General features: G+C 32.1%; 1 protein-coding gene across 1 annotated transcript; it reads left to right on the forward strand.

The window, feature by feature from the left end:
• Positions 1–1,803: 1,803 nt before the first annotated feature.
• Positions 1,804–20,115, forward strand: LOC134692247 (uncharacterized). Its single transcript, XM_063552697.1, has 8 exons — positions 1,804–1,944; positions 2,301–2,414; positions 3,524–3,637; positions 4,747–4,913; positions 8,758–8,936; positions 9,415–9,462; positions 14,920–15,099; positions 19,627–20,115. The coding sequence occupies exons 1-8, from the start codon at positions 1,804–1,806 to the stop codon at positions 19,848–19,850; spliced, it is 1,167 nt and encodes a 388-aa protein (XP_063408767.1). The 3' UTR covers positions 19,851–20,115.
• Positions 20,116–23,226: the final 3,111 nt, after the last annotated feature.

Genomic DNA, 23,226 nt, shown 5'->3' on the forward strand with positions numbered 1-23,226 from the left:
CCCAATCGTGACGGAAACCATAAAATGTCCTAAGGGTAGAAGTGATATAACATAATAAAGACTTCCTGATTGAAATAATATGTCCCATGTTTTACATGAATTTGTTTGAAAAATCTACAAGCCCGTGTTCAATACCTGCTTTTGATTAACATGTTACAAATAAAAAGATATTTAGACCAACGTAGAATGGGGTTATCTAACTGTGACGTCATATTTTACTTTTTTCGACGGAAATTACACAATTCCAAGTTCTGCCATAGATTTGGAGAAAACATAAATAAAAACTGCCTTAGATTTGATTCGTTTAACGTTTGTAACGTCATATTTACCATAGATTAGATATCTGCCATAGATTTGGAAACCGCCATAGATTTGAGTCCTATAAATATTCATATATAAAAAAATCTAAATTGAAAACGACGTTCAGTCCTATGATTTCGTTGGATAAAAACCGCAATTGTCATACGTGCGCAACAAATGTATCGTTAGAAGAATCTAAATACAGCACAAACAACATTTTCCAAAAGTCAGAAAAAGTGAAAAAGTATATTATAACAAAACGCATTTGACTTACAGGTTGAATAACGGATACTCTTAAACACCGCTGACTGCCATGGCGATTGTCAATAAATAGATTGATACCAAACAGAAAATAAAAACACTGACGGAAAATAAATGTATACCGCAAACATAAGGTGCAAATATTGGTACACCGTATCTGGATTTCGACTCTTCAATGATGGTAGGAATCGAAACGGTATTTGAGAGGCCATAATATTTACCTCAATTTACCAAAAAATATAAACGCCTAAAAGATGTATAAAATAACAGAGTTTTCGATATTTTACTTTTATACATTAAATTAACCTCTATTGTTATTTTGATTATCATGTTATGAATGTACACAATGTAAACATGCACTATTGTCGATATTTCTATATAAATGTAGTTTGGTTTGTTGAGAAATAAAGAATTAGTAGTAAATCGACCGAGTTTACCCGCTATTTATAAGTAATAGATTTTATCAGTTATCAATGTTATGATATACTCTATTATATAGGAAGATGTGGTATGCATGCCAATAAAAGACAACTCTCCATCCAACTAACAATATATAAAAGTAAACCATTATAGGTCAAGGTACGGCCTTCAACACAGAGCCTTGACTCACACCGAACAGCAAGCTATTAAGGGCCCCAAAAATTAATAGTGTAAATACATTCAAACGGGAAAACCAACAGTCTAATCTATATAAAAATATTCAACATTGTCAGGTGATTTATCAGTATGGTGAAGAAAAAGCTTTTCTTACTTTAATCAGTTATCAATGTTATGGTATACTCAAGTCTACATTGTCAGGTGAAGGTCGTTGTATATCAGTATGGTGAAGAAAAAAGCTTTCCTTACTTTAATCAGTTATCAATGTTATGGTATACTCAAGTCTACATTCTCATGTGAAGGTCGTTGTTTATCAGTATGGTGAAGAGAAAGTCTTTCTTACATTAATCAGATATCAATGTAATGGTATACTCAAGTAAACATTGTCAGATGAAAATCGTTGTTTATCAGTATGGTGAAGAGAAGGCCTTTCCAACTTTAATCAGTTATCAATGTTATGGTATACTCAAGTCTACATTGTCAGGTGAAGGTCGTTGTTTATCAGTACAGTGACGAGAAAGCTTTTCTTACTTTTATCAGTTATTACTGTTGTGGTATACTCAAGTCTACATTGTCAGTTGAAGGTCGTTGTTTATCAGTATGATGAAGAGAAAGCTTTTCTTACTTTAATCTGTTATCAATGTTATGGTATACTCAAGTCTACATTCTCAGGTGAAGGTCGTTGTTTATCAGTATGGTGAAGAGAAAGCTTTTCTTACTTTAATCTGTGATCAATGTTATGGTATACTCAAGTCTACATTCTCATTTGAAGGTCGTTGTTTATCAGTATGGTGAAGAGAAAGCTTTTCTTACTTTAATCAGTTATCAATGTTATGATATGCTCAAGTCTACATTCTCAGGTGAAGGTCGTTGTTTATCAGTATGGTGAAGAGAAAGCTTTTCTTACTTTAATCTGTGATCAATGTTATGGTATACTCAAGTCTACATTCTCATTTGAAGGTCGTTGTTTATCAGTATGGTGAAGAGAAAGCTTTTCTTACTTTAATCAGTTATCAATGTTATGATATGCTCAAGTCTACATTCTCAGGTGAAGGTCGTTGTTTATCAGTATGGTGAAGAGAAAGCTTTTCTAACTTTAATCAGTTATCAATGTTATGATATACTCAAGTCTACATTTTCAGGTGAAGGTCGTTGTTTATCAGTATGGTGAAGAGAAAGCTTTTCTAACTTTTATCAGTTATAAATGTTATGATATACTCATGTCTACATTGTCAGGTGAAGGTCGTTGTTTATCAGTATGATGAAGAGAAGGCTTTTCTAACTTTAATCAGTTATCAATGTTATGATGTACTCAAGTCTACATTGTCAGTTGAAGGTCGTTGTTTATCAGTATGGTGAAGAGAAAGCTTTTTTGAACTTTTATCAGTTATCAATGTTATGGTATACTCAAGTCTACATTGTCAGTTGAAGGTAGTTGTTTATCAGTATGGTGAAGAGAAAGCTTGTCTCACTTATATCAGTTATCAATGATATGGTATACTCAAGTCTACATTCTCAGGTGAAGGTCGTTGTTTATCAGTACAGTGACGAGAAAGCTTTTCTTACTTTTATCAGTTATTACTGTTGTGGTATACTCAAGTCTACATTGTCAGTTGAAGGTCGTTGTTTATCAGTATGATGAAGAGAAGGCCTTTCCAACTTTAATCAGTTATCAATGTTATGGTATACTCAAGTCTACATTGTCAGGTGAAGGTCGTTGTTTATCAGTACAGTGACGAGAAAGCTTTTCTTACTTTTATCAGTTATTACTGTTGTGGTATACTCAAGTCTACATTGTCAGTTGAAGGTCGTTGTTTATCAGTATGATGAAGAGAAAGCTTTTCTTACTTTAATCTGTTATCAATGTTATGGTATACTCAAGTCTACATTCTCAGGTGAAGGTCGTTGTTTATCAGTATGGTGAAGAGAAAGCTTTTCTTACTTTAATCTGTGATCAATGTTATGGTATACTCAAGTCTACATTCTCATTTGAAGGTCGTTGTTTATCAGTATGGTGAAGAGAAAGCTTTTCTTACTTTAATCAGTTATCAATGTTATGATATGCTCAAGTCTACATTCTCAGGTGAAGGTCGTTGTTTATCAGTATGGTGAAGAGAAAGCTTTTCTTACTTTAATCTGTGATCAATGTTATGGTATACTCAAGTCTACATTCTCATTTGAAGGTCGTTGTTTATCAGTATGGTGAAGAGAAAGCTTTTCTTACTTTAATCAGTTATCAATGTTATGATATGCTCAAGTCTACATTCTCAGGTAAAGGTCGTTGTTTATCAGTATGGTGAAGAGAAAGCTTTTCTAACTTTAATCAGTTATCAATGTTATGATATACTCAAGTCTACATTTTCAGGTGAAGGTCGTTGTTTATCAGTATGGTGAAGAGAAAGCTTTTCTAACTTTTATCAGTTATAAATGTTATGATATACTCATGTCTACATTGTCAGGTGAAGGTCGTTGTTTATCAGTATGATGAAGAGAAGGCTTTTCTAACTTTAATCAGTTATCAATGTTATGATGTACTCAAGTCTACATTGTCAGTTGAAGGTCGTTGTTTATCAGTATGGTGAAGAGAAAGCTTTTTTGAACTTTTATCAGTTATCAATGTTATGGTATACTCAAGTCTACATTGTCAGTTGAAGGTAGTTGTTTATCAGTATGGTGAAGAGAAAGCTTGTCTCACTTATATCAGTTATCAATGATATGGTATACTCAAGTCTACATTCTCAGGTGAAGGTCGTTGTTTATCAGTATGGTGAAGAGAAAGCCTTTCCAACTTTAATCAGTTATCAATGTTATGGTATACTCAAGTCTACATTCTCATTTGAAGGTCGTTTTTTATCAGTATGGTGAAGAGAAAGCCTTTCCAACTTTAATCAGTTATCAATGTTATGGTATACTTAAGTCCACATTGTCAGGTGAAGGTCGTTGTTTATCAGTATGGTGAAGAGAAAGCCTTTCCAACTTTAATCAGTTATCAATGTTATGATATACTCAAGTCTACATTGTCAGTTGAAGATCGTTGTTTATCAGTATGGTGAAGATAAAGCTTTTCTCACTTTTATCAGTAAGCAATGTTATGATATACTTAAGTCAACATTGTCAGATGAAGATCGTTGTTTATCAGTATGGTAGAGAGAAAGCTTTTCTTACTTTTATCAGTTATCAATGTTATGATATACTCAAGTCTACATTGTCAGGTGAAGGTCGTTGTTTATCAGTATGATGAAGAGAAAGCTTTTCTTACTTTTATCAGTTATCAATGTTATGATATACTCAAGTCTTCATTGTCAGGTGAAGGTCGTTGTTTATCAGTATGGTGAAGAGAAAGCTTTTCTAACTTTTATCAGTTATCACTGTTATGGTATACTCAAATCTACATTGTCAGTTGAAGGTCGTTGTTTATCAGTATGGTGATGAGAAAGCTTTTCTTACTTTAATCAGTTATCAATGTTATGGTATACTCAAGTCTACATTCTCAGTTGAAGGTCGTTGTTTATCAGTATGGTGAAGAGAAAATTTTTCTAACTTTTATCAGTTATAAATGTTATGATATACTCATGTCTACATTGTCAGGTGAAGGTCGTTGTTTATCAGTATGGTGAAGAGAAAGCTTTTCTAACTTTCAATGGTACTGGTACAAACATGAAAAACTGGTTCAGTCAGAAGAGGATGCAAAACAGTTCATATTCTGATCTAAAGTATGCTAGTCAAGTCGAAGGATACTCTTTTTCAATTGAAGGGTAAGTACACATTATACATAAGCGGAAACAACGTTTTGATTAAGAAAGTAAAATCAATTTATTACAAAAGAAATGTCATTAAAAAAAATCTTTAAACTTGCATTTTTACTTAAGCGGTTTACCCGGTACTAGAATTTATGTCAAACTAGACGAGTTTAGTGTTGAAATTATATGTGTTCCCTACCTTAGTAGCAATTTTCCAAGTTCACCTGCAAATTGGATGTATACATTTCCGAAATCATTCGATAATCAAGAGCTTGATTCGAAGCTACTACTTTATAAAAAATCATCATAGATGTTTCATCAGAAAGTTGTTAAACCAAGACAGTTATTTGAATACAATTATGAATACTGTTGATATTCGAATATCTCATTTAGAAAACAATTCTGAAATTAATAATAGGAACCATGATATACCCTTTTCTAGAATAAAAAACAAACTCAAGGTACTCGCAGAGCGGTTTGTGTTCGTACCGACAGACAAGGCAGCAAATTATGTAGTGGTGGTGTGACGCATATTCTACACGAAAGTTCTTCAAAACGAAATTATCAATTCCTCTACATTCAGGTCAGTGCGCACCACAGAGAGTCAAATCGTTAACAAGCATACCACTGCCACTGCCCAACTTAAAGCATCTTCCGAACATTTGAAAGTCCCTACCATGTACTGGTTACCGAAATTACACAAAAACCATTAAAATTCCGTTTCATCTCCGCTTCGAGTAAGTGTTCTACTACTAATCTATCAGTGCTTCTAACCACCTCCCTTACTACTATCAAAGAACTGGTTATTAACTTTTGTAATAAAGCTTATGAAAATAATGGTATTAATTATTTTTGGAGTGTTAAAAATTCTTTAGAGGTTTTAGATAAAATACATGCTTTCAATGGTCCTTACAATTCTGTTGACAGTTATGATTTTTCTACTCTGTACACTACACTTCCACACAATCTTATAAAGAAAAAGTTTTTGTATTTGATAAAATGGTCTTTCGAAAAATCTCATTGTAATTTTATTTGCTGTAACTCGTTTAAGGCCTTTTTCTGTAACGAAAAAGGAACGTATGCTAGATGCACTTACTGGAAATGTGAGGATATGATTGAAGCTTTAAACTTTCTGCTTGATAACATTTATGTACGTTTCGGCGATAAAGTGTATCGTCAGGTAGTAGGTATTCCTATGGGCACCAACTGTGCCCCTTTAATAGCAGATTTATTTCTATATTGCTATGAATCTCAGTTTATGACCAAACTCAGTAAAGACCCATCATTGTTACATTTGGTTGATACATTCAAAAATACCTACCGTTATCTGGATGATATTTTTTCGTTGAATAATCCAGAGTTCTCTAAATATACTTCAGAAATTTACCCAAGCGAACTTACTTTAACTAAATCTAACATAAACAGCAGCAGTTGTCCTTTTCTAGATTTAGACATTTCAATTTCAAACGGGAAATTTCACACTAAAATTTACGACAAAAGAGACGATTTTTCATTTCCTATTGTTAATTTTCCTTTTTTAGACGGCGATGTGCCTTTGGCTCCATCATACGGTGTTTATATATCGCAACTCGTTCGGTTTGCCCGTGTGTGTTCTGATGTCATAGATTTTAACGAACGTAATCAATGCATCACTGGTAAATTGTTGTGTCAGGGATTTCGATACCATAAATTACTTAAAACTTTTACTAAATTCTTTCATAGATACAAAGATTTGATTAGTAAATTTGGCTATACCTGTAGAAAGCTTATTAAAAATGGTATTTCCCATCCTAAATTTTATGGTAATATTGTACTTAAAGCGAGGAAATCACTATGTGATCCTTGTTAACTCATCGAACCTTTAAACAAACTTATAAGTAAGGGTTATCGTACCAATATTGTAATAAGATCTCTGAATATAGTTCACATTGGTACTAATATTGATTTTGTCATTAGCAAATTAAAACATAACTAAATTTCATTATCTTTTGAGGCGAGATGTATAGGGGACACAGCCACGTTAACTTTTATTTCTATAGAAGTCGCTCTTCACTATACTACTACCTGTCGTTACATTTATTTTTGGCATTGCACAAGTCATGTCTTCTTTGACTATTAATGACGTTAAAATACTAAATCCCTGTGATGTGTTTTAGTCGATTTTAGTCTCTGATGCATGATTTTTTACTATTAATTGGTTTTGGCTTTTAACTAGCTTTCAGTAACTGCGAGTACTCTCAAATCGTATTTTCTTGTTAATTCGACCTGTTGATACTGTTTATAATGCTTTTTTGTCATTTTTTATTTATATGGATCTTGTCTGTATACCAGCTTGGATTATTTGTAATATCTTAAATTTTTCACTTATTCTTAAAACATTTGTATAAACTTCAAGATTATAAAAGTGAACATTTATTGGTTAAATATTTCTCAGTGTGTTTGATTTGTTTGTTAGCCTTTTGGTCATGAATGTTTGTCTCTAATATTTAATTAACTGTGCATTTGTATTCAGATATCGCAGATCAAATTTATTCGTTCATTGTGTAATCATACGTTTTTTGATTGAGTTAAGTCTGCCAATTGATATTTTATTGTATGTTTTTCTATGTTGTGATGTTATGCTATTGTTTCAGAAAAAGGGAGAAGGTTTGGGCCCATTAAAACGTTTAATCCCGCTGCAAATGTTTGCACCTGTCCTAAGTCAGGAATCTGATGTACAGTAGTTGTCGTTTGTTTATGTAATATATACGTGTTTCTCGTTTCTCGTTTTGTTTATATAGATTAGACCGTTGGTTTTCCCGTTTGAATGGTTTTACACTAGTAATTTTGGGGCCCTTTATAGCTTGTTGTTCGGTGTGAGCCAAGGCTCCGTGTTGAAGGCCGTACTTTAACCTATAATGGTTTAATTTTTAAATTGTTATTTGGATGGAGAGTTGTCTCATTGGCACTCACACCACATCTTCCTATATATATTTGTCAAAGAACGTGTCATCATATTACAGATTCATTGTGGAGTACATATATTTCGTTGATGAATATTTAGTAGCAATTTCGCAAATAAATTTATCTTACAAATTTATGATAGATGCCTTTTGTGCTTCTTTGTTAAATATTTGATTGTTTTGTTCTAATTGACATTCACGGTCGGGTGACACAGTGATGACTGATGTACCCCTATTTTGACTATTTTGCCTGTTTTGTTCACGCATCGTTGTAAATATAAAGAAATGTAATTCGACTGTCATACAAGTTAGAGGTTCAGCGCTATAAAACCAGGTTCAATTTACCATTTTCTACAATTGAAAATGCATGTACCAAGTCAGGAATATGACAGTTGGTGTCCATTTGTTTGATGTGATTTATCATTTGATTTTGCCGCGTTTGATTAAAGACTTTCCGTTTTGAAATTTCCACGGAATTCAACATTTAAGTGATTTTACTTTTTATGCGAACCACAAAACTGAACTTACTCTTATCAAGATGTAGAGACAACAGATAAGTCTACGTTTGCCAAATACAATCATAAATATTGGTGTACGATTAAAGGTGTTAGATTCAGCAAATCAAGTAACGATTTCGATTGTAACAGTTCACCAGTCTTGTAGACCGTGTAAATCATTTCGTTTATTGTTTTGGGCATAAAGTCGATTGTTAATTTTTTCCGTTTGAACTAGTTTTGATTTGTCAATCCTAATCCTTTTATAGCTAGCTATGCGAAATCGATTTTGCAATATTTTGAAGACGGTGCCCTACAGTTGATTTGGTATCTGATGAAGAGATGTCTTATTAAAAATCACACCACTTCTCTTTATAAAATTTTGCTACCTCTCTAATTTATTTTATCTTTTTTTTTTTAAAGATTTACTATTCCCAGTCGACGGTTCTATGTGAATAAAGATTGGGACCCAAGCCAAACGTGTTCTGATAAAGGTTGGTTGCTTGTTGCCGAAGGAATCGGTGCAAACTGTCCTTTTGAACCTGTCAACACGTTTTCGATACTGTATAGTCCAGAAAGTACATCAATAACCAATAGTGATAGTACGTATACAATTTAATGATGTGGTCATATTTTTATTTTGAACTCATGGGAACAACTAAACATACATTTACGCTTTTCATACACATGAACATTTGGCAACAAAAAAATCAAATGGTTCATGAAGGAACAAACAAATATTTTAAGCTTTTAAGTTTAATAGACTCAAGACTATATAGTAAATCTGCATAACAGTTAAATATAGGGATAAACAGTTTTTGCAGTTTGATAAAGTTTTTATGCATTTAAAACTACTTGTCCTACAGATAAATATTGAAAAAAATGTATATTTTTTCACTAATTAGGAATACCTGTACCAAGTCAGGAATAGGACAGTCGTTTTTCATCATTAGGTGTGTTTGCGCTTTTGATTTTGACATTTGATAATAGACTCCATTTTGAATTTTCCTTATAATTCGGTAGTTTCGTTATTTTATTTTTTAATGTCTTATTTACATAAAATTGTGTTCTATTTATTAGTGTTTCAGAATGGATATAGAGCAGATAACTTGGCTATTTTTGTCAAATGTACGTATTCGTAAAATTAACATAAGTTAAAACATATCACTTTATGCTATAAGACGACAGGGCTCTTTCTCGCAGTCTTATCTCAACGAATTCATGCATTTCTTTTACAGTTTGTAACTCGAATACATCAAAATATTCGCGTCCTCTCAACATTTAAATAAAATATTGTTTTGTCATTCGCTTTGAATAATTTAAACATACAAATAGTCACTTCCAGCGGTTATTGGACACCACATGTAATTAAGTTTATATTACATTTTGTATATCTTAATGTCATATGAAACCTCAAATTAAAAAAAATGATGCATATGATATTTATATCTAAATGGGTAGTTTTCATTATAAAACTTATGTACATATACTTTTTTTCGGAAGAAAATTCTTTAATTTGTCCACATTTAGAAGAAAGTTTACTTTATTTCAATTGGTCCGAGAACACAATTAATCCGTAGTGCATTTCTTTTAGAACCTAAATGAAAATTAAAAAAATCCCACCTGCGTTTTCTCAATGAAATTTTCACAGTGTGTTGTACTACTTTTGGGACAAATTATATCAAAATTATAGAAAACTTCATCGTTTCTAACTCAAAATGTGGACAATTTTATCTTTAGGGCGTCTTGAAATCTTTTGACAGCTTCCGAAGTCCTATTTTTCAACCTTATACACCTGGACCAAATCACTACTTTCCTTTAATTTCTGGACCCAAATTTATTTACAGTGTAATCCCCCCCTACTTACAATTTGAGGCATTAAACATGAAGAAATAGATTTGGAAGGGGTATAAAAATTAATGGCAAATAACCCACTGTTAATACTATGGACTATATTCGTGAACAAGAACAACGAAAATCAAGGGACGACAATTGTGGTCTCGGACCAATTGCTTGCTTCCAGGAAGCAATTCGCCGTCATATTTTCCTTATGTGCAAGTTACCTTAATTAGCGTGACCCTCCTCGTAAAACTCCGGTGATTGAAAAACACGTGGATCTGTCATTAAAATACACTTTTACCTTGTTTTATATGTTATACACGTGCTCAATATCAAAGCTTATTTGTTGATTGTTTACTTCAAGGTGACAATCGGTAAACTTCGACTTCAAAACACGGTAAATAATGAGCTGGTGAATAAAACCCAAAATGATCTAATACAGATATATTTTTTTTAATTCATTTACAGGAGTTGTCAGTCTTTCCAGGCCAAAATTGATAATTTTCCTTTCGACAGCAGTTCACATTAATGAATCCGATACATTAATTTTCGAATTTACACAATTTTTTTTTTTATATAAATTAGATTTTGAGCATATCTATTCATTTGTACATACTCTAGTTGTAACATTTCTTCTGGTTCCTGTTTTCGTTTCATCATTTCCCGATACTTTCTTTGTCGCAAAGAATATAGAAAGTTGTACATTCGGGATTCATTTCTCATTTCCGTATCTGTATATATTTTTATATAAAACAAATGTTCCCTTGTCACCATCTTATGGTGTTTATATATCTCATCTTAAAATTGAGAATGGAAATGGGGAATGTGTCAAAGAGACAACAACCCGACCAAATAAAAAACAACAGCAGAAGGTCACCAACAGGTCTTCAATGTAGCGAGAAATTCCCGCACCCGGAGGTGTCCTTCAGCTGGCCCCTAAACAATTATATACTAGTTCAGTGATAATGAACGCCATACTAATTTCCAAATTGTACACAAGAAACTAATATAAAAATAATACAAGACTAACAAAGGCCAGAGGCTCCTGACTTGGGACAGGCGCAAAAATGCGGCGGGGTTAAACATGTTTGTGAGATCTCAACCCTCCCCCTATACCTCTAACCAATGTAGAAAAATAAACGCATAACAATACGCACATTAAAATTCAGTTCAAGAGAAGTCCGAGTCTGATGTCAGAAGATGTAACCAAAGAAAATAAACAAAATGACAATAATACATAAATAACAACAGACTACTAGCAGTTAACTGACATGCCAGCTCCAGACTTCAATTAAACTGACTGAAAGATTATGAATTCATCATATGAACATCAGGCACAATCCTTCCCGTTAGGGGTTTAGTATCATACCATCATAACATATATGAGAAGAACATAACCCGTGTCATGCCAACAACTGTTTTTAGAATAAATGTCTTTAGTTCCGACGCAAAGACCTTATCAGTGATTCAATATTAACGCCAAAATATGCAATCTTTAATGACTTGACAACAGTATCGTAATTATATCCCTTCTTAATCAGTCTATTTAAAGGTTTTGTAAGTTTCTGAGGTGAATACTGACACCTTTGTGCTTTATATAGAATATTTCCATAAAAAATTGGATGTGAAATACCTGAACGTATAAAAAGTCTGCATGTTTAGCTATATTTACGAATGATGTCTTTATACCGATGATAAAATTTAGTAAAAGTTTTGACTAGTTTGTGATATCGAAAACCCTGGTGTAATAATTTTTCAGTAATACATAAATTTCTCTCGTTAAAATCTAAAACATTGTTACAAACACGAGCGAATCGTACAAGTTGAGATATATAAACACCGTACGATTCGCTAGTGTATGTGACAACGTATTAGATTTTAGCGAGAGATATTTATGTATTACTGAAAAATTATTACACCAGGGTTTATCATATCACAAACTAGTCAAAACATTTACTAAATTTTATCATCTTATCATCGGTAAAAGGAAATAATTCGTAGATATAACTCAACATGCAGACATCTTATACGTTCAGGTATTTCACATCCAATATTTTATGGTAATATTCTTTACAAAGCACAAACATGTCAGTATTCACCTCAAAAGCTTAAAAAACCTTTAAACAGACTTATTAAGAAGGGGTATCGTTACGATACTGTTGTCAGGTCATTAAAGATTGCATATTTTGGTTTTAATATTGATTCACGTATAGGGTCTTTGCATCAGAACTAAATCTGTTTATTTAAAAAAAAACGGTTGTTGGCATGACACGGGTTATGTTCTTCTCACATATGTTATGAAAGTCTGATACTAAATCTCTAACGGGAGGGATTGTGCCTGATATTCATATGATGAAGACATAATCTTTCAATCAGTTTAATTGAGGTCTGGGGCTGTCATGTCAGTTAACTGCTAGTAGTCTGTTGTTGTTTATGTATTATTGTCATTTTATTTATTTTCTTTTGTTACATCTTCTGACATCGGATTCGGACCTTTCTTGAACTGAATTTTAATGTGCGTATTGTTATGCGTTTACTTTTCTACATTGGCTGGAGGTAAAGGGGAGGGTTGAGATCTCATAAACATGTTTAACCCCGTCGCTATTTTGCGCCTGTCCCAAGTCAGGAGCCTCTGGCATTGTAAGTCTTGTATGAATTTTAATTTCAGTTTCTTGTGTATAATTCGGAGTTTAGTATGACGTCCATTACCACTGTACTAGTATATATTTTTTTAAAGGGCCAGCTGAAGGACGCCAACGGGTGCGGGAGTTTCTCGCTATATTGAAGTTCCATTGGTGGCTGCTCTATGGCCGGCTTGTTGTCGCTTTGACACATTCCCCGTTTCCTTTCTCAATTGTATATGCTATAAAATATATATATATATATATCCTGATATTTTTATATCAATTTCATTTGATCAACATTTGAATTTAAACTTACACTATTTCTTTCTCATACATTGAATTGTAACTTTTAAATGTATTTTTATTTTCATTCGTTTTAAACTGGAAACAGATAATTACGATATAAGATTAAAAACCAGACCATGACGATTTGCAAACGTTGGGACAAAACAGCTATACTTTTTCAAACGATCTTAGAACATTGTTGCCTACTGAAAAAATATTAAACACTCTATTTTTCAAAAAGAAAAACAGAAAACCCTTTACCGCCCAGTTTTATTCTTCTATGATCTATAACTATAAATATAGGAAGATGTGGTGTGAGTGCCAATAAAACAACTCTCCATCCAAATAACAATTTATAAATTAAGTAAACAATTATAAGTCAAGGTACGGTCTTGGCTCATACCGAATAACAAGCTATAAAGGGCCCCAAAATTACTAGTGTTAAACTATTCAACGGGAAAACCAACGGTCTTATCTATGTAAAAGTAATGTAAACACGTATAAATAACTATGCATATTTGATAGGCAGCTGGTTAATTAAAACCTCAATTTCAACAAACAAACAAAAAGAATTTTTTTCGTTGGGACAAGATGGCTATACTTTTTGAAGTCACTGCAATAAAAATTATCAGCATGGTTTCCGGCAAAAAAATTATCATGAACCAGGACAAAAGTATAATTTTTCAAAATATGATACGTATTTTTCCTCTCAGCTTTTTCAATTTCAAAGTATACATGTCCAAACCCAAAATATACTTACATTCAATATACTTGGACATTTTTCAGACCTTTTTTCATAAATAACATTTTCCAGATGACGGTTTCAATGATATTGGTTTTGCGTTTACATGCGATTACCTACAACAATAGCAATATTTTTGTAAAGTTTTACGCTGACCGGTGAAAAAATACCGTAGGAAATAAACGGATCGTTTGCACACAAAATGAAACGTTGGACATAACGTTTAAATTGCTTAAAAGTGGGAGTGTCACCAATCCTGGTTTTTAAAATTTCGGTTCCTTTTTTTCCGCTTTAATTTCAAGTCTCATGTAATGAATTCAATAAAAAAAAATTATACATTGTTATCGAACTTTTTATAAGTATGTGTCTAGTGAGTGTTTGGTGCTTTGTTAAAAGGGGGAGGGGGGGGTAGTTTTATTTCGGAAAATCTTAAGCGTCTATCATTAAAGTCCTGTAATAATATTTATGTTATAAGATAACAGAATGTCAATGCAAAACATCTGCTTCAATTGTACATTTTCAGCTTAATTTCTGAATGTAATAATATTCATGACCTAAACATATTCGTCTAAGAGATGTAGAACAATTCATTCAATTAATCGGCATTCATTTGTACACCTGAATATAACATACCTTAATTGTCTGAAAACATACTTTAAAAATGACTGTCTCGAATCAAACTCCATACAGCGTTATCGGTTGGATGTTACTTCCCTTTCTCGGTTAAGGAGCGAAGCATATTGTGACAATGTTTCGGAGTTTGGGTCCCATAATTTATATGAAATCTTTGGTGCAGGGATAAGTTCATCTCTCCAGAAGATTTCTATAATATAAATATTGGGGTACTTCGGTTTATTTTCTACTTAAGAGTTTGAAAGTCCGTTTGCGTCTGGTGGATATACAAAATTTCAATACTAGTTTCCATGATGAGTGTATTTAAAATCTACCATCTTACTTTTTTAAGTACAGCTAAGAAATATGAATATAAAATTTATTCTTACAAAATTTAGACACAGACAATAAGCAAGTCTAAACCATATGTCATTAATCAACTTAAATCACTCTTAATGTTTTTTTGTTTTTTTTTGTGTTTAGTCAAAGCATCGACATGTCAGCCTTTAAGAGATTCGTCGGAGGCTTGTTCCACTCCGGTCCAGTTAGCATATACCACATATTGCTACAAGCTTTGTGATAAGACTTTAACAAAGACAGATCTTGAAGAAAAGGTGCAGAAGTTGGAGAAGGAATTGTCTGTCAGTAGGAAAGATACTAATAGTAAGTTATGCATGTACATATTTTCGTTGTTTTTGTCTTGCTTTATTTGAAATTGTTTTATGTTTCACATTTTCTTGGACGTTTTATATGATTTTTTTGCTGTTGTCTGAAACACAAATGCAAATTGCACTTCTATATTTTCATTTTACATTGATTTAACTATTAATTTATTGTATGTGCTCTGTGTGTTTTTATGATAAATCATTAAATATATATGTATTCAATTTCATTTTCCCATAACGATCTTTTGATTATAATTTTTTTTTTTTAATTTAAGTGTACAGTTGAGAATTACAGACACATTGCTATAATGACTAGACCGTAGTTAATTATAATCATATTGTTGAAATAACTTTAACTTTACACATTTTTTTATTACAATTCTAATGGTTTGAAAAAAAAATTAGCATAAAAAGGACTTAAGAGCAACTGATATAATAACGTGTTTACTTTAAGGTTAATTTTAATATGTTTCGATTAGCTAAATACGTGTTACACTTTTACCTTGGGCTTAGGTTTCAGCTCCCTCTAGAAATGTTAACATTAGATGAATTTGGATATTTTTAGGTCTTTTTGTAATCAATCAAATAAGAAAATGTGGTATAATTGCCAATGAGACTACTCTCTATCAAAGTAACAATGCATAAAATTTGTTGTTCTCAGTACGACTACAGAAGTGAAAAATAATCTTCATACTAGATATTTATTAAAGATGGTACATATCATAAATAGTGTGACAAGTTTTAACACAAAATATCAAAACATTGATTTACAGAATTGCATTACAATTGTGTTAACAATTCCAATTAAGACGAAAGTACAATTTGAGAGTACTTGCAACTACTGAAACTATTTAAAAGCGAGAGAAAAAAATAATGATAATTAAAAATAAATCGAACATCAGACATTAAATTCCTCAATTGATTAGGCTCTTGAAATGTATTTCCTTAAAATAAGAAAATATACAGAAATAATTATAAGAAATGAGTCCCTTGTTAGCTCACCTGGCCCGAAGGTCAAAGTGGGCTTTTCTCATCACTTGGAGTCCGTCGTTTGTCGTCCGGCGTCGTCCAACGTCGGCCTTAACTTTTTACATTTTGAACTTCTTCTAGAGAACCAATGAATGGAATAAAACCAAACATGGCATGAATGTTCCTTATGAGGTGCTGATCAAGTGTTGTTACTTTGTAGCCGATCCATTATCCAAGATGGCCGTCAGTGGGGACTTAGTTTAACATAGGACCTTATGGGAAGTGCATACAAATGACTTCTTTTAGAGAACCACTGAATGAATGAAACCAAACATGGCATGAATGTTTCTCATGAGCTGCTTACCAAGTGTTGTTACTTTATAGCCGATTCATCATCCAAGATGGCGACCAGCGGGGGACTTAGTTTAACATAGGACCCTATAGGAAATGCATACAAATGTCTTCTTTTAGAGAACCACTGAATGGAATGACACCAAACATTATATGAATGTTCCTTATGAGGTGCTTACAAAGTGTTATTACTTTGTAGCCGATCCATCATCCAAGATGGCCGCCAGAGGGGTACTTAGTTCGACATAAGACCTTATGGGAAATGCATACCAGTAACTTCTTTTAGAGAACCACTGAATGGAATAAAACCAAACATAGCATGAATGTTTCTTATGAGGTTTTGACCAAGTGTTGTTACTTTGTAGCCGATCCATCATCAAAGATGGCCGCTAGCGGGGGACTTAGTTTAACATAGGATCCAACGGAAAATACATACACATGTCTTCATATAGAGAACCACTGAATGGAATTAAGTCAAACATAGCATGATTGTTCCTTATGACAAGCTTACCAAGTGTTGCTGCTTTGTTGCCGATTCATCATCCAAGATGGCTACCAGCGGGGTACTAAGTTTAACAGAAGGAGAAAAGTAAAGCTGTACCTAATATTGATAATGAGAACTGTCATGACTCAAATACAGTGGCTAACTATTTTAATAACTTTTTAACAACAATAGTTGATATATAAATTTAGTATCAAAATTACCACCAGTTCCAAAAGTTTTTGATATTAAAACAGACATATTTAAGAATTTTTATAACACTGTTTGTTGTAATGATTTGAATTCTTAATTATAACCTGTGAAAGAAGAATATATTTATTTATAACAGTTATAACAACTCAATCCAATTAAAAGTACTGGATAGGATGGAATATCATCAAGGTTTTTAAGAGATGGCTCAAGTATTTTAGCAAAGCCAATTACTTATATAGTTAACTTGTCAATAACTTCAGGCATATAGTACCTAATGAGATGAAAACAGCTAGAGTGTGTCCTATTTTTAAGAAAAATAGTAGACTGGATGTTGGAAATTATCGACCAGTCAGTATCTGATCGTAGTTTCTAAAATTGTTGAAAGATCAGTATATTCACAACTTGAAAAATATCTGGTGGAAAATGTTCTACTTTATAATTTACAATCTGTTTTCAGATCTGCTAATTCTACATATACATGTTTTATTCATTTGTTAGATCATATTAAAAATGAAACTGCTAAGGGACTTTATACTGGAATGATAATGTTAGATTTACAAAAAGCCTTTGACACTTTCGACCATCTTATATTGTGTAACAAACTACAAAACATGTGTGTCAAATGTACTAAATGCTTTGAATCATATTTATGTAATAGACAACAAAAAGTTAGTATCAATGGTACTGATTCTGATTTAAGATATATTACATGTGGAGTACCACAAGGGAGTATTTTAGGACCACTTTTATTTCTAAGGTATGTTAATGACATGTCTATAAGTATTACTAAAGACTGCAAAATTTTATGATATGCAGATGATAGTACCATACTATACTCTCATAAGAACCCAGAAGTTATATCGGAGAAACTGGGTAAGGAACTTGAATCTTGAAGCAAATGGCTGATTGATAATAAATTATCACTTAATTTGGGGAAAACAGAAACAATATTCTGTTTGGGTCAAAACGTAAATTATCTAAAATTCGTAACTTTGGTGTTACTTGTTATAATCACACAATTTCCTCGCAAAATTGTGTGAAATATTTAGGCCTTAATATAGATAATTCTCTTTCTGGAGAATTTTTTTTTAATAATATTATTCAAAAGATAAATTCAAGATTGAAGTTCCTATACAGACAGACAAAATGTTTATCAGAACAATCAAGAAAGACTTTAGTAACAGCTGTAATTCAATGTCATTTTGACTATGCCTGTTCTGCATGGTATGCTGGTGTCAGCAAAAAATATAATGATAAGTTACAAGTATTACAAAACAAATGTGTTAGATTTATAAAAAAAACACTGGATACAGATCAAAAGTTGACCATAATGTATTGAAGAGTATTGGTTATGTTAATATTGAAAATCGTGTTAAGCAATTGAGATTAAACCATGTACATAATATTTTTTTACCACCATTGTCCTAATTATATGTATTCCAATTTTACAAAGGTTAGACATTTACATCATCATTTCACACGAAATAGTGAATATAACTTCTGGGTTCCTCCAGTAAAGTCTCAACTAAAGGACTCATTTTATTTCAATGGCATACAAGATTGGAATATGTTGCCAATTAAGGTTAAAAAAAATAAAAAAAATAAAGGAATTCAAAATTAGCGTCAAAGAGCACTTAACCAAAAGTTATAGTGCGGCTTCATCAGACTCCTTTTTATAGTATTAATCATATTTTTATATAAAATACTTTTTATATGAATTTTTATGATATATTAATGTGTGTTATCTTTTTTTGTAAGCTGAACACTATAAGCCGTTTACATGAAGGGACCCAATTGGAAACAAGCTTTAGAGCTTTCATGGGTTATCCCTGATAAAATATCAGAAAATTGTTTCATATACGTAAGGATACTGCACTCATAAAATGCCAATATATTTTTACCATATATGTGTTAGTATTGTCTTTATATGTATCGTACATATTGTGTATTGTAATTATAAATATGATTGATATTTTAATTAATAAATTATCATTATTATTATTATTATTATTATTATTATTATTATTATTATTATTATTATTATTATTATTATTATTATTAATATAAGACCCAATGGGAAATACATACACATGTCTTCGTTTAGAGAACGAACCACTGAATGGAATGAAGTCAAACATAGCATGAATGTTCCTTATGACATGCTGACCAAGTGTTGTTACTTTGCAGCCAATTCATCATCCAAGATGGCTTCCAGCAGGGAACTTGGTTTAACCTATGACCCTATGGAAAATACATACAAATGTCTTCTTTTAGAGAACCATTGAATTGAATGAAAGCAAACATAGCATAAATGTTCCTTTCTTAATGAGGTGATGGCCAAGTGTTGTTACTTTGTAGCCAAATTTTATCTTTTTTTATATGATTTCAAAAACAAAATTTGAATCAGGTGAGAGATACAGGCTCTTGAGAGCCTCTAGTTATTTAAAATTAAAGTCGTGTTTGCCATAACACTTGCATGTAATACATTTATATACCTTTTTGTATTTCCAGAATTCAAAAGGTCATTAATCAGTGCACCAGACACTAGATTTTCATCAAAGACTATGGGTTTAGTTGGGGTAGTGTGCATTGCGTTAGTTGTTGGATTAATTGTTACAGTAGACTGTATAAACATTTGCCAGAAATGTTCAAAACCGAATAAAGTGAAAGCAAAGGAGGACGACTGCAAAAACGACGGCGACAACAAGAACAAAACTGTAACCACATGCTTATGAAATTGATATAAATACTCACACACAAAAATAGAAATAATACTTACTTGAAGTGTTTAAATTAATGGATTATTATTGTTGGTGCCTATAATGATTAAGGAACAAAAATTTTCAGGATTTTCAGAAAAAGTGTTTGAATCTAAGTGAACCACATATTAACTGTTTAGATTGTGTAATTATTCTCGGTTAACCTTAAAATATGCTCTTTAAGTATAATCCTCTTTTGTGTAATTTTTACAAACTAATTGTGTATTAACCTTTTGAGGGAGTAATACCATGCCAAATAGTTGTTAAAATATGTAATTTTATTAATGCATTTATCTATCGATCTTGTCAATGTTATAGAAAAACAAAGAATATAGAGTATCAATCCATGACGAAAAATCACTACAACAAAAATACCGAAAAAAAGCAATGGAACAGCGCTTTTATTGCTGTTTTTCATCTCAAAGTCACAGTAAGGTCTTCAACATATAGCAATACATATTTTTCTTCAAGAAATTGCTTAGAGGTGCGACGTCATTTGTTCCAAATGGCTAATTGACCGACGAGTATAGCATGCTGCATGTATTGCGCAAATTAATATTTCAGATTACTTGTATTTAGTGCATGGCAATACGTAGTTCCCTACCAGTTAACAATTCATTCTACTGGATCAAAATGCTAACTGTATCTATAACTTGTCATGATGTAAACTAAATAACAAATATCAAGTCAATATATGCAAGCATGATGAAATAAAAGTGCAGAAAATTGATAATGTAAGTTAATTTTCTTAGTCGATCTTAGTCAAAGGACCATAACTCGGCACAAAATCATCAAACTGGAACAAAATTCGAACCTGATCTGTAACTTGTCATGATGAAACAATATACCAAATATCAAATCAATATCTTTAAGCAAAAAGAAAAAAAGTGGAAAACTGATTTGCCCTACTGACGGATGGACAGACAGACAGACGGATAGAGTGCAAACCGTCCCATCAACTTAGTTGATAGGCGACTAATAACACAATTAATTAAGTTGGTTTCATGCCAAATAAGGTTATGGAAGTACACCACTAATTCATGGACCCATTGCTTTCTATGTTAAATTCCTCCGTTTCAAGCAGGCACACCTTTTTTGTTTTAAGTTCAAATAAAGCAACACTTTATGGTGTCTTGTACTGAACAAATTTGTAAGGGTTCCGCGGAACCCAGTGTCGCGCCTACTTTTGCTGTAAATCGCAGGCTCAACAAAAATGAGGAAAAACATCAATAAAAATAGTCCTCTTGATACTATCTTTTGATTGTAAGAAACTTCTGTCCAAGTTTGGTAAAAATCTAGGATAGTTTATGAATCTAATAAATGTTTTGAAAACTTTAACAGCAGACTGTATGTAATGTTAACTGGAAGAAAATCTAAAACCATTTAAAAGTGGAAAAAACGGAGTTATCTTTAAAATTTTACAAAATTTACTTCTGGATACTATCTTATAATCATAAATAAGTGAATGTAATGTTTCCCCCCAAAAAAACTAAGTCCATTTAAAAGTCAAATATGGAAAAAATGGATATATTTTTTACAAAATTTACTTTTGGATACCATCTTATGATCATAAACAAGCTTCTGTCCAAGTTTGGTACAAACCAAGGATAGTTTAAGAAAGTTATTAAAATTCTAATAACTTTAAATGAGAGTGAATGTAATGTTTCCACGCAGAAAAAACTAAGTCCATTTATAAGTAAAATACGGAAAAAATGGAACTTTATTTTTTCAAAATTTACTACTAGATACTATCTTATGATCATAAACAAGCTTCTGTCCAAGTTTGGTAGAAATCCAGTATAGTTTAAGAAAGTTATTAACCACAGAGTGAATATTTGTGGACGCCGCCGCCGACACCGACGACGACGGAAAGTAGGGTCGCTTAGTCTCGCTTTTTCGACTAAAGTCGAAGGCTCGACAAAAATCAACATATCTTTAATGGCATATACGAAAGAACTGGTTCCCGGAACTTTGGATGTACCAAACCAGGTACTTCAGATCTGACAAACAGACAAAATTACCCTCTTTCTAAAATTTGGTGCAATTTTTTTAATATTCCAAATTAAAAGTCCAAAAGTGTTCTACAATGATCACCAGTCCTTCATCTTTCTTTTGATACCAAAAATACCTTAATATACTACATATTTTGAAAGTAATACTCATGCCTAGGAACTATTTTGTGTTAAATATGTACTTCTTTCTGGTATGTGCTTGCTGGCCAGGCCCGAATTAGTGGTGTTACACCTTATGCACATCATCCAATATTTAATATCCGAGTGTCTATTTTAAAACAAATAAATGGAGAATGTGTCCTGCTTGCATGTTATGTAATATGCTAAAAAAAACACCACCCATACAGAAAAATGTGGAGATGCTTTGATTTTTCAGTTTCTAAAATTGACAATAATCATAGAATCATAGAATCATCCATCACCTTAACACATGAAATCCACAAAAATCTGTACCCCATGAATGATAAAATAATAGGGAAGTTCAGGTAACTTACCAGTCAGAGCTCAGACATAAATAAGTCTGAATCTGCTTTTGACTCATAGAGGTCTAAATATGTAAGTTTTAGGATTTGTCTCCCTTTAATGTAAGACAAAATATGACTTGAATAAGTCCAATATTGTTAAACAATAAATAATTGACCAGAATCAAAAAGTTGCAAATATCGACTCCTGCAAGTCAATAAGTGATCAAAATTGATTAACTTCAAGACCCACGCATATTTATAAGGAAGTCATGCATCTAAATCAAATAATGACATCATTGAAAGTCAATGCTTTGTCTTCTAAAGAAAAATATGAATGAGTCTAAAAAATCGGAGATAATGTTAATTAACCTTACAATGCAACCACCTGGAATCACACTTAATGAGGTAAAACATCTGTGTTTAGTAAGGATGTTCAATTAGATAATTAAATATAGATAGCTCAAGTCCTTTTGAACTCTCATACAGGTTTTTGCTGTTATAGGTGGTGTAGTTTGGCCACAAAGTAACATTAAGTTTTTTCACCAACATGAATAGACCTAAACAAGTCTGTCATTTTCTGACTTAGATAAGTCTAAAATTGAAACTACATTTTTATAATAAATACATGTTTGGACTTATTTAAGTCAAAAACAAATATCGACTTGTTTATGTCTGAGCTCTGACTGCTTACAGAAAACTCTGGCCGTTTTTGGCACAACTTTCTTTATCTTTTGGTCCTCGATGCTGTTCAACTTTACTTGTTTCGGCTTTCAAACTTTTGTATCTGGGCGTCACTAGTATGTCTTGTGTGGACAAAATGCACTTTTGGCGTATTAAAATTTTGAACTTGTTGCCTTTTGTTGGCTGTTGTTCGTG

This window comes from Mytilus trossulus, chromosome 12, assembly GCF_036588685.1.
Source record: "Mytilus trossulus isolate FHL-02 chromosome 12, PNRI_Mtr1.1.1.hap1, whole genome shotgun sequence".
NCBI lineage: Eukaryota > Metazoa > Mollusca > Bivalvia > Mytilida > Mytilidae > Mytilus > Mytilus trossulus.